This window comes from Muntiacus reevesi, chromosome 9, assembly GCF_963930625.1.
Source record: "Muntiacus reevesi chromosome 9, mMunRee1.1, whole genome shotgun sequence".
Taxonomy (NCBI): domain Eukaryota; kingdom Metazoa; phylum Chordata; class Mammalia; order Artiodactyla; family Cervidae; genus Muntiacus; species Muntiacus reevesi.
The window spans coordinates 38,425,723-38,441,748 of NC_089257.1; the positions used below are offsets into that span (position 1 = coordinate 38,425,723).

Sequence of the window (16,026 nt, forward strand, 5' to 3'; positions counted from 1 at the left end):
TTGCTAAGCCTGTTTGTAATTAGGTCTCCCTCCTACTTACTCAGCACTCTCTTGTTCAGCTGCCAACAAGGAGACTTGGTGGTCAAGGCAAGTCTCATACATAGAGCTTTGTCCAGACATATAAATCTGATAGTCAATAAACTGATTAGTCTAAAAGGCATCCTTGATGTGAGCATCAATGCATTTGAAAGTGGTAGGGGCTCTCCAGCTGAAAAAGATTTATGACAGTGCAGAAGGATTAAAGAGAGGGCTATAAAGGTTTTATCTTGCTAATATACACACTCTCTTTATTACCCTATTTGATGGAGTTTAAAATTATAGTTAGGAACCTGAGAGAAAGAATAGGGTACCATAAACAAAGTCTTTTTCAAAAGACAGAGCTGGGACTGCTAGTGATTGAATTCCTTTTTTCTCTCACGATATTGCCTTTAATGAAATGGGGACACAAAGGCCAATATACCAGATGTCCAAGATTGGACTACAGAGACAGACATATGTTTCAAAAAGGAACTCTGCCCAGGGCACGGTAAGCCCTGATCTGTGGGCCCAGCTCTGCACTGATTTGCTGTGCAGTTTTGGGAAAGTTGCTGCTCCCCTGGGCTCTAGATTCTTCACCTGAATTGGAGAGGATTGAATTCAAGTCTCTAATGTCCTTAAGGGATAGCATTCCAAAGTCCTAGTTCTGTAACCTTCAGACTTAGGTAGGACTCTTTTCAGAAGGCCCGGCCCTCAAGTGATGAGTTGAGTCTAAGTTCATTTGAGCAAAATCAATGAGTCTTTGTTTTGACTTGGTTTTGTTTTGTTTGTATCAAGTCCAGCAGCTTTTCTTTTTTTTTTTTAAATTTAGGTGCATAAAGTAATAAACCCTGAATTCTGTGATACTTGAGGTAGTCCAGGCTACAGGCCCAGGGGAATTTCCAGTGATCCTCAAGGGTGTGGACAGGACCATCAGTCAGTTATGGAATGTCCTTTGCAAGGATTTTCTCATAAAAGTCTCACTGAAATACTCAGAGCTTAGAGTATCAGCACTGGAAAGATCTGATATTATCTAGTCCAGTGAAAGTATTCCTTAAGAGAAGAATTGACCTGACTCACTGACGAAGCCCAAGACTTGGGACTGTAGTTAGAGGAGGGAGCACCGAGTCCTGGGTGCTCATGAGCAGTCGCTCACTTGCTCTCGTCTTATCTGTGAAACGTTTGTGCTGGTCTTAATGATCTCTAAGATATCTTCTAGCTCTGCAGTTCTGCTTCTCCCTTCTCAACCTCTCTGGACAAATAGGCAAGGCCTTCTCCAGCATCATCATTTTGGCCACCAAGGGTGTTTTGGCTAAACTGATTTGTATTCTGAGTTCATGTGTGTCTATTTCATAACATGAAGAAAGGAAACACTCAGACAAGGTTATTCTTAGGTGTAGAAACCAAATGCTACTGCAGTCTCTGGGTGCCTCTTGATTTCCCTCAGAGGGACAGTCTCAACACTTTGTGTGATGTGGTTGTCCTTGTGACACAGAAGGTGAGTGCAAGCTTCCCAGGGGATAGAACTTGAGCCCACATTCTATAGGAGCGTAAAGGAGAGTCTAGCACCACTTGTGTGTTAACTTTAAAGAATCTTAAAATCATGGCATTGAAAACCATTAAATTTAAAATTTTTAGAATCCTGAAGTCTGTGTTCCAAGTTGGATCCCACCATGAAAGTCATGGTTTAGCTTCCTGTCTACTGTCATCTTTCAGACCAGTCTCTGCTTGTACACTTCCCAGGACAGGAAACTTACTGTCTCTCTCTGCAGGGAGAGAGAAAGGAATAATAGGTAACCTATATGAACTATTCTTACTGTGTCAGGCGTTCTTCTAAGGGCTTTGCACTTATTCATGTATTCATCACTATAACCCTATGAAGTAAGTGATACTAGTATCGTCCCCATTTAATAGAAGAGGAAACTGATGTATTCTACAACTGTTAAGTAGGAGAGCTGGACCCAGGCAGGCAGTCTGGCTTCAGACTGCTCATCACCATAACCCTATGCTATATAGCTTTCAGAGATAGGGATTCTTAGGATTCGGGGATGTCCTGCCCTCCTGCATGGAAGAGGTGTGCTCTCCATTCTGGCAGGACTCTCCATAGTGTTTTATTTCTTTAAGTCAGGAGTTAACAGGCTTTTCCTATAAAGGGACAGATAGTAAATATTTCAGACTTTTCAGGCCTTATGTCTCTGACATAACTACCATTCAGCCAGTAAAGCAGCCATAGTCAGTATGTAAATGAATGGGCATGGCTGTATTACAGTAAAACTTGATTTACTCAAACAAGCTGTAGTCACACAAACAAAAATTGTGGTTTGCATGTTTCAAATGTAAATAGTATGAATAAAAGATCCTGTGGTAAATCTGGAAATAATCTCCTGCATATGCCTATCCTTTGAGATTCACAGTTCATCCTATCACTTTAACACTTGTTACCGTCATGGAATAAAACCTGTTTCTCTCTTATTTTATAGTTCTCCTCCTCCTCTCCCTCCTTCCCTCTTCTCTCCCTTTCTCTCACCTTCTTCTTTGGGGGGAGGGGGCAGAATAGCAGTTAGGCTCTCTTAGCATCATAGTCCATGATCTTAGGACATGCCCATCTTGAGAATCCCCTTTGTTCTACAGACAAGTAAACTGTCTCTGGTTGAAGTACAGCTCAAACAGCTCCTTCTAGACGTGTGCAAACCTACGCTCCTTGATTTCCCCAAAAGTATCTGCTTCTTCCGGACCACACTTCATGATTAGCTGTACAATCTAGAATCTTGGGGGAATCCGCTGTAGACTTCTTCCTCAGCTGACTCACATCTCCACTTCCAGTTAGTTTCTACTTCTTATCAATGCTCTCTTCTCATTAATGTGGTTTTCTCCATTCCATCCTCATTGCTGCTTATTCCCCAAGCATGTTTGACCACAAAATCAGTTTCTCCAGTTTTTCACAGAACAAACTATGAATCTACAGGTGGAAAGATAAACGGCATGATTCCAAGGAAGAGGACAGGACACCTTTTAGTAGTGCCTTGTGTGGTAACTACACAGCGGCTCTCACATCCTCCTGAGTACCTCATCAGGGTATGCCCAAGCTGCGGTGTGACCCGAGAGAGATTTGTGACTGGATGGCAGCCTGCTTTAAATGGGGGTTAGGATAGAAGAGACCCACTGTCTTTAAAACAATGGGATTTTAGTTCAGGAAGAGATCTTCATTCTTAGCCTTCTAATTTTGCAAAATAAGAAACTAAGGCCCAGAGACTTGGCAGTAGTTACAGCAAATTGAAGGAAAGCCTGGGCTGAAGCCTGAACCCCTTCTCTTCGAGCAAAGCACCCTCTTTACTCTGCCTTCAGTTCCTTCTTATAAAAACAGCTCCATGTTATTGAATGGGTCCTTGTTGAGTGTCTTGTAGGCAAAAGACCTAAAGCGAAGAGAGGTTTCATGATGTGTCAGCCAGACCAAGTCAGGATGGAGGGCCACAGGGAAGAATCTCCAGCAACACTCCATTGGAGATCCAAAACCAAGGTCCCCTGGCACCGTCCCTTCAACTCAGAGAGAAGGTGATGTTCCTAGAAAGACTTCCCCTTTCTGAACCTCAGGATCCCTTTGTATAAAGTAAGAGAGTGGGGCTACCTGATGATCGCTCAGTTTCCATAGAATCATTCCATGTTGGGATTCTCTAAGGACATAGCCTTGTTCCTAAGTGATTTATGTTTCAAGTTTTTCCTATGAACTTAGGATCTGACTCTCTTTTCCAGAAATTCAAAGGCAGCGTAGTTTGTGTGAATGGCTGATTGTGAACTTCTTGGAGCCTGACTTCTCAGCCCCCGCCCCAGCTTCTGTCCACCCTGCTGACTAGACGTGGCCTGGGTTCCAGGTCGATGTGAATCTTTTTGATCCTGACTTCAGTCTTTCCAGGTCGATGTGAATCTTTTTGATCCTGACTTCAGTCTCTCAAGCAGCGGTGGCCCTCCCCCAAGTCCCAGGAGGGGACGAAAAGCCAGCTGTGTAAAGCAGAGTTTTTTAGCATCTCAGAAAAGGAGGATCTCTGAATGGTGTTTTGTATGAGGTTTCCACCTTAAAACTTGACAGGGAAGAAGAAGAGTATAGTGGAGAGCAATCCATAAAGGGAGAGAGATATAAGGAGGAAAGAGAGAGTAAGGGAGAAAGCAAGACAGAAGCAGCAGCAGCAGATGCCCCAGGGTACTGAGTGAGGAGACTAAAAAGCAAGAAGAGAGAGTGCAGTGTAGAGCAAGCAGATTGAGGGTCTCCCGCCCACATGTACCTGCCTGTCTCGTGGTACAGGGCTCAGAATCCCAGACTGTCTGAGTTTCAAGGGCCCCTTAAGAGATCATCTGGTCCCAGCCTCTTATCTGTGACTCAGAGTCCGAGACACAGAGAAATGAAAGATGCCACGCATGCAGCCCTATGCACCAGGACTGAGGGAGCTGCCTCTGGGGCCAGGACTGTCTGGGCGGAGCCTGTACTCTGTCTGTTCCCATCTGTGTTTCCAGCCTGGATTCAGCCCATGCTTGTCTGGGGAGTCGTGACTGGGACCTGCTGCCTCCCAGCGATGCTGTTCTGCCAACTAATTGGAAGTTTCTCTTATTGCCTTGGTACAGGATATACTGCGGGGACACCATACAAGGTCCCACCGACCCAGAGTAATACTGCTCCGCCCCCCTACTCTCCTTCACCCAACCCCTACCAGACGGCCATGTATCCAATCAGAAGTGCCTACCCCCAGCAGAATCTGTATGCCCAGGTAGGTACATGTAGAATCCTGGGTTCACCTCTTCTGCAGGTAAAGGAGCCACCAGCCTGGGTAGGTGGGGTGGAGGGGAAGGAAAAGAGAGTTTGTGGCTCTGATCAGCTGTCACTTTTATGTCACTGAAGCAGTAACCTTGCAGCCTATACACACCCTCACTCTACCTCAGTCCACAGTCAGAGGCTCTTGTTATTATTTAGTAGAAGCGTTTGAGAAGCTCTGGATTAAGATGATCCAGACCCTCTGTCTATTCTGCCCAGAGGTCAGCAGACCTGTGGGCTGTGATGGCAGAAAGCAGTCATGTGATCCAGGCAGTGGGGTGTCACCTTAGACCATTGTCTCCATCTTCAACCTTTTTGCCTAAAGGGAAATAGATAGTAAGAGACATTTGGGGAAGTGCTCTGCATTTAGGACATTTTTCCAGTATGTAAAATGGTAGCATTCACACCAGCACAGTACTTCCATGAGCAGAGCCCCAGACCTTGTGTCCCTGGGCCAGAGATTCTCAGACATCATCCCGTAAGGTTTGAGACAAGCTCCCCTCCCCTCTCTCCCCACCTCTCCAAAAGCTGGTGTGACCTCAGCCCCTCTTCCTCCAGGGAGCCTACTATACACAGCCGGTGTATGCTGCCCAGCCCCATGTCATCCACCACACCACGGTCGTCCAGCCCAACAGCATTCCCTCTGCCATATACCCGGCGCCTGTCGCCGCTCCCAGGACCAACGGCGTGGCCATGGGAATGGTGGCCGGCACCACCATGGCGATGTCAGCAGGTAAGGGCAGCATCTATGTCAGTGTCCATCCCCTTCCTCCAGGAACTCACAACAGAGTGGAAGACACAGTCATGGAATCGGCTGTAGCATAACATGAAGAATCCTGTGCCTGGGAGTTCTAGGGACCCTCTAACTCTGTCCACAGGGCTGTAGAAGATTTCACCATGGAGGATGTAGTGAGCTAGGCCTTAGAAGATGAACAGAGGCTAATCAGAGAGATGAAAGAGGGAAGGGCAGTCCAGGGGAAAGAACATGAGTAAAGCACATTCACAGAATGGACATGGTCTAAATCACTTAGAAAATGAGAGCATGTAGTTGGAAGGGTGGCTGGAGCAGTTGTCAGAGATAAAGTCATGGAGAGTCTCAAATACCTAGGTAACAGGGAGCTAGCAAAGAGGTTTAAGCACGGGAGAGATAGGGTTTGTCTAATCATTCTCTCTGACTGTAAGGTGGAGACAGGCGGGTAGAGGGGCTCTGGGGGGAAAGCTGTGGTTTAGAGGAGAGATGATGATGCTAGGACTCTGCTAGCTGCAGAGTTCCAAACAGGAGGGCACAGAGCAATATTCTTCAGCAGCCGGGAGCTTCGGGACCTGTCCAGTAATTAATCGCGAGTCTTGGGAGAAACAGGAGTCTAGGAGGCCCCGTCTCCATTTCTGGTTTACTCCAGAAGCCCTGAGGATGGAGTTAGGGAGAGACACCAGAGGAAGAGCAGGTTTGGGGAAGTCTTTGGATGAGTTGGCACTCAAAGAAGAGCATGAGAAGACAAGAGGGCTCTGAATAACCTTTAGAGACCCAACTTTCAGAGAATCAGCGAGGTCACCTTCTGAGGAAAGAGTACAAGGGCTTGAGTGGGCAGGAGGTGGGAGTTGGGATTTTTCTCTGCCCCTAATGTAAGCATTGAGGCCTCTCACTCCCCAGATCAGGTCAGCAAGCCGATGTAGATCTGCTGGGTGCCAGCCTTGTTGTTTGGGTCCTGGGGACCAAATACTGATAGATCAAACCAGAGGCCTACCCTTAGGAACAGTTTGGTTAGGGGAATGACCACCACCACATAAAGCAGCAGACACCTCTCAGTGGGATGTGCAGGGAGAGGAGCACACAGAGGAGAGTGACAGGAGGCCACTGGAGACTGTCCTGGAGCGTCAGGAAGGTTTCCCCTGGGAGACCGTTCCTAGCAAGGTGGGGAAGGGCGGGCGGCAGCTCATGAGTGGGTGGGGAGCAGCTGTGTGAAAGATCATGGCTCATCCTCTTCATCCCAGCACCTGGGATGGCCTCATCAGGTTTCCTCTTCTCCTTCTGGATGCTCAGGTACCCTGCTGACTGCACCCCAGCACACCGCGATTGGGGCACACCCTGTCTCCATGCCAACATACAGGGCCCAAGGGACCCCTGCGTACAGCTATGTGCCCCCGCACTGGTAAAGCCTGCGCCCATCCAAGTGAGTGGGGCCCGGGTGGGAGAGGTGGGAGGGTGACCAACTAGCAGAACTATCTCAAAGCCCCTGGCTTGGCCTGCAGCACAGGTGTCAACAGGGGGTAGGTGACAGTTACTAGTTGCTTTCCTGCTCCAGGTTCAGCAATATCACTCTTTATGATAGCTGTCATTTCTATATATTCTAGATACTTTACATATATTATCTCATGATCTGCACAGTAGCTCTGTGAAGCAAGGATCTTCACTCTATTTTACATCTGAATACATAGTTTAGTATCATTTAACTAGTAAAAATTAAGCTGGGACTTGAACTCCAGTCCTCTAGTACTAAATTTTGTGCTGTTTACTGTATGGTCTTCAGACTTCTTCTAACTGTGGGCCTATCCTTCCAATGAACTTTTATCTAAGTCAGATGTTGGCTCTGACTGGGGCCAGGCAGAAACCCTGGGTCACCCTCGCCACCAGGCTCCCCCATCCTCTGCAGATCCTGAGGCAGTACCAGTTACCTGTAGAGCTCCAGGGCTGTCACTGAAAATCACCGCCATGCCTCCTTGTCTCCAGCTCTCGGCACTGGATAGGAAATGGGCCACTCCACTGGGAAGGCACTGAGGACTCCATTTAGGGCTCTCAGCATGAGGGGAGGGGGTCCAGGATCTTCCTGGAGGGCCTCAGGAATACCACTGTCACTAATGGCTTTCCCCTTCCTCCCCCAGACCTGGAGTCACACATTGTATGCAACTACTCGAGTCTTACACAGGTGCTGGAGCAGCTCCCTAGCAGCACCGCCTCTATTTGCAAGAAGAGACAACGGAAGTGCAAGGGTCACTTTATGCATCTTTAACGGTTTTGGTTTTTATTTTTGGTTTTTGTAAAAGCTGCTTTTTCTAATCTCCTGCCTCTCCTCACTGTCCCCCTCTGAGCCGCTGCCCTCCCAGCTCCACCCTTCTCCTACCTGACCAGGCACATCCTCTCTGCTCCTTTCCTTCCCCAAGCATCCAGCCCTGGGAGCCTAGTCTAGCGGCAGGCACAGAGTGGGGTCTGTTGCAGTGGTTCAGCTGAAGGTGCAATCTTCTTTGAAGAGCGTAGCGGATGTGACCCTTGGGTCCAGGGTAGGAACTCAGAACTGTTGAGCAAGCCACATCTCTGAGGGATGGTTTCTTTTTTTATTTTTCTCAAGCAGGATTAGTCTAAGACATTGCTGTATCCTGATACAAATGAAATATCTTCTGATATTTCTGAGAACCATCGCAACAGACCAAGAACAAAACCACCTGATTAGGTAGGAGTGTTCATAGCAGCTTAATAATACCCCAGATGAGAACCTGGGAAAACCAGATTTTTTCTTTGGGAGAACTTGAGGGAGGGTGGGGGGAGGGGGGCACTGTGGGAAGGCAGAGGGAAGAGAGTCGAGAGGCCCTTGCCTGCTGGCTTTGGCTTGTAAGGTCTCTGGCCAAACTGTCTGGGCCTGGACCCTCTAATTTGCACAGTGATGTTAACTGACCTGGCACTTCCTCAGAAGGTGATTATTGACCTCAGACCTGCCAAGCAGCTGCAGGATGGTGGGATCCCAGCCTCCCAAAGCCTCAGAGGCCAGGTGCCCAGTGTACTCTAGACCTTGGCCTCTGAGCCTTCATGGATCCACTCTGGTGAGGAGCTTGCTCCTGAGTAGAGTGGAAACCTGTGGCATTTCTCTCCCTTCCCTTTGTCCTTCCCAGAGCCAGGGCTCACCCGTCTGTCCATGGCGCTGGCAGACAGGCTAAGTTCTCGGTTACCTTGTGCCATTCGTGGCCAAAGTGAAGGATCCACATTCCAGGTGGGTGCTGGTGGCTCTGGAGGTCAGGATAGTGAAGGAAAAGCAATAGCAATAAACATTTCATCGACTCATGGAACTGAAGGGACCTTAGCAATCATCTCATCCATTCCCCTATTTGACAGATGAGGAAGCTGAGGCCCAGAGAAGAGGAAAGGACTTCCCTAGACCTTGCAGTAAAATTAGCATTAAATGCAACCTTCCTGCCTGGGGCATGTTGCCCACAAAAATTTACCTAGGGATGGATTGGCTTGGCTTTGTAAAAATGAAGCCAGCAGTGCCCACACCTGATGAGCTCTGGAACAGTCTCTGGGCTTTTGTTTCTGCTCTTTTCCTCCATGGATTTCAAAGGCAGAGGTTGAAGACTTGGCCGAGGTTTGTGGGGGCAGATGGCAGGAACAGAAATTGCAAATGAGGAAATAGCATTTGGAAATTCTGTGAAGACCTCTGGACCTCTCATCCTATACCTGACTCCAGCCCTTGGAGGAGCATGTGGACTGGCTGAAAAAGAGTCCATGCTGTTAAGACAGTAGTCCCTCATCCTGAGAGGAGAGAAGGAAACATGGGCTCTCTGAGAAGAGGGACCCCTGGGTCAGGAGGCCCCATTGGTCTCAGCCAGGAGCCCAGCTGTCTAACACTGCCCCCCTGCACCTGACACTTGACTGGGCTAGCAGCCCCTTTGGGGATGGTTGGCGGGGGGTGGGGGGGGCAGCGTGCACAGGAACATTTTACTGTACAAAATGGGATCATTTATAACATTTAGAACTTCTAAATAACTCTCTTCATTTTAAATTCATGCATACGTGGATATATCCCTACCCCTACCTCCCATGTCTCCCTAAAGGAGGAAGTATTCAGGAAACCCCTGGGCCAGGAGGACCTCAGAGGCTATCCGGCTGTTCCCAGGGGTGCACAGCCCAGCAGCATCCTCCACCTGGGAAATGCAGGACCACTGGTCCTGCTGTTCTAAACGGTCTGCTCGGGGGTGCTGAAAAGGTTTTGGTTTAAAACAATAGAAAGTTTTCCAGTGTTAATCCTTTTTTCTTTTTTTGGCAAATACCTCCTCCTACTCCCTGGTTGTATAAGGGTGGGTGAAGTTTGTTTTAGATTATGTCATACATGTTTAGAAAATGCCAAAATAATAATAATGATTATAATAATAATAGGAAACATTTGCATTTGTCAGGTGCTTCATAGACTTCAGAGCACTTCACAGCCTTTAATTTACTGACCCTGAGGGAAAGACAAGGTCAGAGTCATTTCACCCATTTGACAAATGAGGAAACTGGTCCTATTTAATAGCAGGAAAGGGAACTTGCCCCAAAGTGAGCAGAATGCTGGCACCCCAACAGGCTCCCCTGAACCCTGCTGCCTCCAGATGGGCTGGGGCAGAACCAGAGGAGGGGAAAAGAGATCTAGGAATTACCTTTTTACCTTTGTCCATTCTGTACCAGTATGTATAAACTAACATTCTAGTACCTCACAGTTTTTCACAAAGGAATTTCATATCCGTCATCTGGTTTAACCCCGTGAAACAGACAATTCTCTCATTTGATCCATGAGGAAACTGAGACTTGGAAAGGCAGAGTGACTTGCTTGTAAGTGGCAGAGCCATTTGAATCCCAGTCTGCGGTCTCTTTCCCTCCAGTCTGACTCCACACAGGGGCTTGTGGACTGAAACTCGATGCTGTGCACCCTCTCCTGGCCCTTGTATGTAATTCAAGATCAAGGACAGACCCCAAGGCAAAAACAAGGTGTGGAAAGGCTGGGGTCTGGAAGAACCCAGGCACAGCACCCCTTTTGCAGTCTGAGCACTGGAGCCCCAGTTCAGCTGGCCTCACCCTCTTGCTTTGATGGAGATCCACAAGCCTGGCCAAGCTTGGGGAGTCATTGCAGAGGGACGGAGCCCAGGAGAACGAGGCAGTAGTGTGCCTGTGGTAGGATGAGCACATGTGGTAGGATCACAAGCATCCATCACGAGGTACCATGAGCATCATCCACAGATACTGGATGGCCCAGTGGTCAAGCTGGACAGAAAGTCAGAGCTTGAGGGGCCCTGTCATTTTAGGACAAGCCAGAGAGGACAAGGGGTGTGCCCACATGACATTTGAGCTGCAGCATGGCACCAGCAAAGCCCTCTTTCCACCCCCATTCCACTGCTTCTCACCAGTGCCACAAGCTTGGTGGGCAGGGTTGGGATACAGGTGGTTCCAGTCACCAGCCAACCCTCAGGGCTTCCCCCACTTCTACCTGCCTCCCTCTCCTTAGCCTGGGGCCCAGGAAGCTGGAGTCTGGAAGCTGGAGTGCCCCGAAGTGCTAAGAGCCTGAAATTTAATCTTTCTGCCACATTTTGGAAAAATTGATTTCCTTTCTTCCTCGTGAGACAGGACAGTTGCTCTTCCTCTCTCTCCTGGCAGTGACTGTAAAGTGCATATCCCCCTCCCTATATATTGAAAAAGAACACTCACCTGTCCAGAGTTTATTGTGTGTGTACGAAGTACTTTGACATTGATTGCCAAAATTCCCATTTATAGATGGAAAAAACTAAGTCTCTGAAGGCTTAAGAGAGTTGCCAAAGGTCACACAGCTCATCAGAGAAAGAGCCAAGATTTGAACTCTTCAAATCCTCTGCTCTTTCTACTGACACCTGCAGGCCTCGGTGGCCAGCATGCAGAAGGGATGGGCTACCTGTCTGCCCCTAAACAGAGGAAGACTCCAGGGAAACCTGGGAAGTCAGTCTTCCCCGCTGAGTGGATTTTTATGAGGAGCCCTGGGAACCCAGAGGCATTTCCAGCTGGCAGCACTTGAAGGACAGGAACTTGCAATAAGAGGCCTAACTTGAGCAAAGCACTTTGGAGGTCATGACGCTTAGGACTGAAGATGTGTTCAGGGGCAGCCCTGGGCACCTGTCCATTGAAAGACCTATGTCCTTAGGAATCCTGTGTACCCTTGCTTTTTGACCCCGGAGAGCCGGCCCACTATCCAGACCCAGCGAGTTGGCACTTCCAGGGGACCTGGTGTAGCCTTGAATGGCCAAAAGTACATCTGAATCCAGTCCCTGGGCTTGTTCTTCCCAAGGGTGAGGACCAGGATCTAGAGAGACACTGTGCGGTCCTTCCTCCTCATCCCAGCTCTTACCCTTGGCCACCCGAAGTGTTCCAGAGATCTGGGGGGTGTCTTCAGAGAGGCTGGCTTTGTTCCAGGTACCCTTCAGAAATGAATCACACGGAGCATAGGAGAAGGGCAGATCCTTTGGTCACTAAGTTCTGATGTCCTCACTGTGTAGACAGGACTCGGCCAGAGGTCCAGAGAGGCATTGGCTGAATCAGGCCTGGAGCCCTGCATGTCAGACCCTCAGCTCTGCTCTGAGGGAGGTCAGAGAGGGAGGCCTAGAGGGCACAGGTCTTGGTCCCAGCACTGTGGCTGGATCAGTCACTGAGATGTCACCACGGCATTTGTTCCTCAATTGCAGTTGACAGTACACGTGGAAGCTCTGCTTTTCAGTCTGTATTCCACAGCACTGTAGAATGTATGGTCCCCAGCTGATTGCCAAGCCTGGGAATCCAGAGGGGGCAGGTTGGGCAGTGGAGGGGCAGGCTCCCTGCTGGTGTCCAGCCCCAGGAGAATCCAGGCTAGGCTTACCTCCAAAACCTGGATCACAGTGGAGACCCAGCCAGGCTATCGGCTTCCACAACTGAGCCTCTGAGAGCTCAGCCTCCTTTGGGCGTGCCAGGTTGGCAGCAGGATTTGTCCTTTACCTGTCCACGTCCCCTTCTAGAAAACCTGTTTCTGAAATTAGGCATTACGTGGTTCTAGGGCCTGGCCTTTAAATTTCCTGGCAGGCCAGTTTCAACATTCCATAACCAACCTTGCCTGAGCCAGACTTGGGTCTCACTCCCTCACTTTCTCCAATGGGTATTTTCTACCTTGTGTGCTGTTGAGTCCAGGCCAGTGGCCAGGTGATTGGGACTGGCTGCCACAAAGCCAGAAAGGGAAACTAGAACGCTTGCTTCCCTGTGGCTGCATCCGTAGTCCCTGGGTCTTCTTGCTGTGGCAGTGAGGCCCTGTACCCAGTCCAGCTCCTGGTAGAGGGGCTATTTTCCTTTTTTGAAGAGAACACAACAGCTTTGCTGATAAGTACCAGCCCATAGGCCTCAAATGGGTGAAGTCATCTTTGGGCCTGACCCCAGCAAGACCAGCATCTCCAGACCCCAGCCTTCCTCCTTGTGCCTGAGAGTCAGGGAAAGAGTGGGACTGACCAGAGACCACCTCCTTGGGTCAGCCAGCTTGTCTGGATCTATGGTGGGACTGCAGCTCTTCCTTACCCAAGGGGAGGTAAGGCCAGGCCTCTAGCAACGTGGCATTGTCTGTCATGACCTTTAAAGGCCAAAGGGCCTGTCCCCGTCTCCTGACTAAAAGGCATCTGCATCCCTGTTCATATCACACGACGGAGAAACTTGTTCTCGTGGCATGTACCATCCCTGTGAGAGAGCGTTGTATATGATTTTGTATTTTTTAATTCATTTTAATCTACAGGTTGGAATCTAGTTTTTAAATTTTATTGGAACTCACATTTTAAAAAGAAAAACATTTAAAATAATAATAATAAACCTTGACCGGTGTCTTCCAAGTAGTTTGAGCAAAGAACTTATAGGTGTTTTCAAAACACAGCCTGGAGTGTAAAGAGTGGAAAGCCCTGCGGCCTCGCTTGTGTGTATGAAGTGTAAATCTTGTTTTGTTCTGTTGTTTTGGATTCTTTTGGGTTTTTGTTCCGTTTTGTTTTGAAGATCAGATAGTGATCACTCTGAAAGATTGAAGCCAAGAATTTGTAACTATGATATTTACTGTAAGCTGTAGAACATTCAATAACTATTAAAAAAGTTTCCAAAAAAAAAAAAAAGTCTGGAGTGACCAGACTTGGTGGTTCTTGGGAGAGGGAGACACAGACACCTCTTGGGTCGGTGAGTGTCCCCTGGGCTTCTCCCAAGTTGATTCTAAACTTGTTTTCACCAGTCAAGCAATACCTACGCTGCATCTCCGGGGCGGCCCCGGCACTCACAGTTCAGGGGCTTGGGAAGTGGCCATCAGCACCTGGGCTAAGGTGTGTGATGCAGGAGTGCAGGGAAGCCGTGAATGATGGAGGCTGCATCTACCGAGTGCCCACCGTGTGGCCAGAACTGTGCTTTATGCTTGGTGACGGGTAATCCTCACGGCAGGACGGGAGGTGAGCCCTGTGGTTAGCCCTGTCCTTTGGAGTGGGGGGGAGCAGCTGAGGAGAGCGAGTACCTTGGCTAATGTTACACAGCTAGTGAGGGGCAGAGCTGCAACTTACACTTTGTCTGGCTCCAGAGCACAGGTACCAAGCCCCAAGTTCTCTTGCCCACCCTGGAGGAGGCAGTGCCTACATCCACTTAAAAAGGACGGGCTAAGCAGTTTGTAGTCCCAGAAGGATGACTGAAGGTGGTAATATGGTCTCCATCCAAATGGTCATCATGTGCTGTCAGTTTTATTTATGTCCAAAACATCTCTAATCTCCATTCTAGGCAAAGCCACTGCCCTGGTCCAGGCCTGGATTTCCCTCCCTGGTCATCGCGGCCACTGTTCCTTCTTAGGGCCTGGCTCCCGCCATCCACGCTTTACCAGCCTCCCAAGTATTCAGCTTCCTCAACTGGGGAGAATCCTTGAGGCCCAAAGAGGCTAAGTGACCTGGCTGTAACTAACACTCTGGAGCCCTCTCCACCAGAACACCCCGGGCCTCCACAGAACCTGCCTCCCCTATGGGTGCAGAAAGCTCTCAGGGGTGGTCAGGGATGGTGTTCCTGGGCTGTCACAGCAGTTCCTCCTGGACAGGAAGGGGACTTTGTCCAGGGACTCAACTCCAGGTCAGTGGCAGGGCTGGGGCCAGGAGCAGGTGGGAAGTGGAGACCTGGGCCCCGGCACCCACCATTCTAGCCCATGGAGGAGGGGAGGTGGAGTGAGACGAGGTCAAGCTCAGAACTGTCCTCAGTGGTCACCCGGGGCCCCACCTTGTCCTCTAGCTCCCACCCCTGCCAGCAGCCTCGGCCCACCTTCAGCTCAAGAGTAGGCTTTAGAGCCAGGAAAGCTTCCACGTGAGAGGAAGGGGTCCTTAGCGTCAACCACATCAGACAAACCCCTACCTGGTCCTCAGCTCCTCATCTCCCTCTTTTGGGAGGTGGCTTCAGGATCCCCCAAGGGTCAAATGAAGGACTGGGGCCAGAGCCACTCCTTTTTCTTACCTTCCGGCAAGCAGGGAGTTGGGGTGGTAGGCGTGGCCTGGAGGTGACCAGTGCTTACTACCCCAGGGGCCAGCACTGAGATGGGTGTCCACTACCTCACCTGGGAAGCCCAGACCCAGCCTCAATCTCCACCCTCGCTGGCATCTGTATGTGCCTCATCCTAGAGATTGGAGGCCAGAGGGTGGGAGGGTTAGCCTCCCCTTTCACCCAGGGCACTGTCTCGTCCTCATCTGTGTGACATCCAGGCCCTCGGTGAAATGGGGTTGGTCGACTCGGGGCAGCCAAGTCTAAGAAGCCACACCCTGGCAAGCAGGGACACCAAGCACCACGGTGGCCCCAGGGAACATTCCTTGGGTGCACCGGTGATGCCCGCTGGTCCCCTACAACACTGTTCTAGACTCTGGAGCTCCAGATGATGCTGATGCTCTGATGCTGAACCTCTGATGCTCCAGAAAATTCCTCTTTATGTCCAGCCTGTATCCTTCCCTCCCCTCTTTGAGAGCAGGTCATGCTTTGTCTCCTGGATCCTCAGAGGTGCCCTCCCTTTCCTGCCCACCTGAGAAGCTGCAGAGAGAGAAGCCTGTGCTCTAGAGAGGTGAGAGGAAGGGAGAGATTGAACCTCCACTCGAATCTGCCCAGCCTCCCCTTGGGGCAGGAGTTTTCTCCACAGCTGCCAGGCCGGGCCCTGCCATGGCTTCTGCCCCATGTGAAGTCAGGCTTCAGACAGGCCCAGCGTGGCCACTGCCATCTCCCAGGTGCAGCAAGCCAGAGCCTTCCCAGGGTGTCCCCTTCCACCACCACCACCCCCCACCTCAGGTTCCAACAGGCATCACTTCTTGGTTCTTCAGCCTCTCCTTGAGCCTCTTTCCCATTAGTGTTTAAATAAGTCTCCTTCCATCTTTAAAAACCATACCAAACACCAAAAGAACCTACAATTAACTAAAAACCCCTCTCCCTGAAGCCCGTACCTGTGGTT

General features: G+C 49.7%; 1 protein-coding gene across 4 annotated transcripts in view; it reads left to right on the forward strand.

The window, feature by feature from the left end:
- Positions 1–13,675, forward strand: part of FAM168A (family with sequence similarity 168 member A) — a 199,869-nt gene extending 186,194 nt beyond the window's left edge. For all 4 annotated transcript variants that reach the window (XM_065944122.1, XM_065944126.1, XM_065944123.1 and 1 more), the window contains 4 exons: positions 4,630–4,772; positions 5,375–5,549; positions 6,858–6,987; positions 7,697–13,675. In XM_065944122.1, coding sequence (XP_065800194.1) covers positions 4,630–4,772; positions 5,375–5,549; positions 6,858–6,970 — 431 coding nt within the window. In that variant the 3' untranslated portion in view covers positions 6,971–6,987; positions 7,697–13,675. The remainder of the gene's footprint in view (positions 1–4,629; positions 4,773–5,374; positions 5,550–6,857; positions 6,988–7,696) is intronic.
- Positions 13,676–16,026: the final 2,351 nt, after the last annotated feature.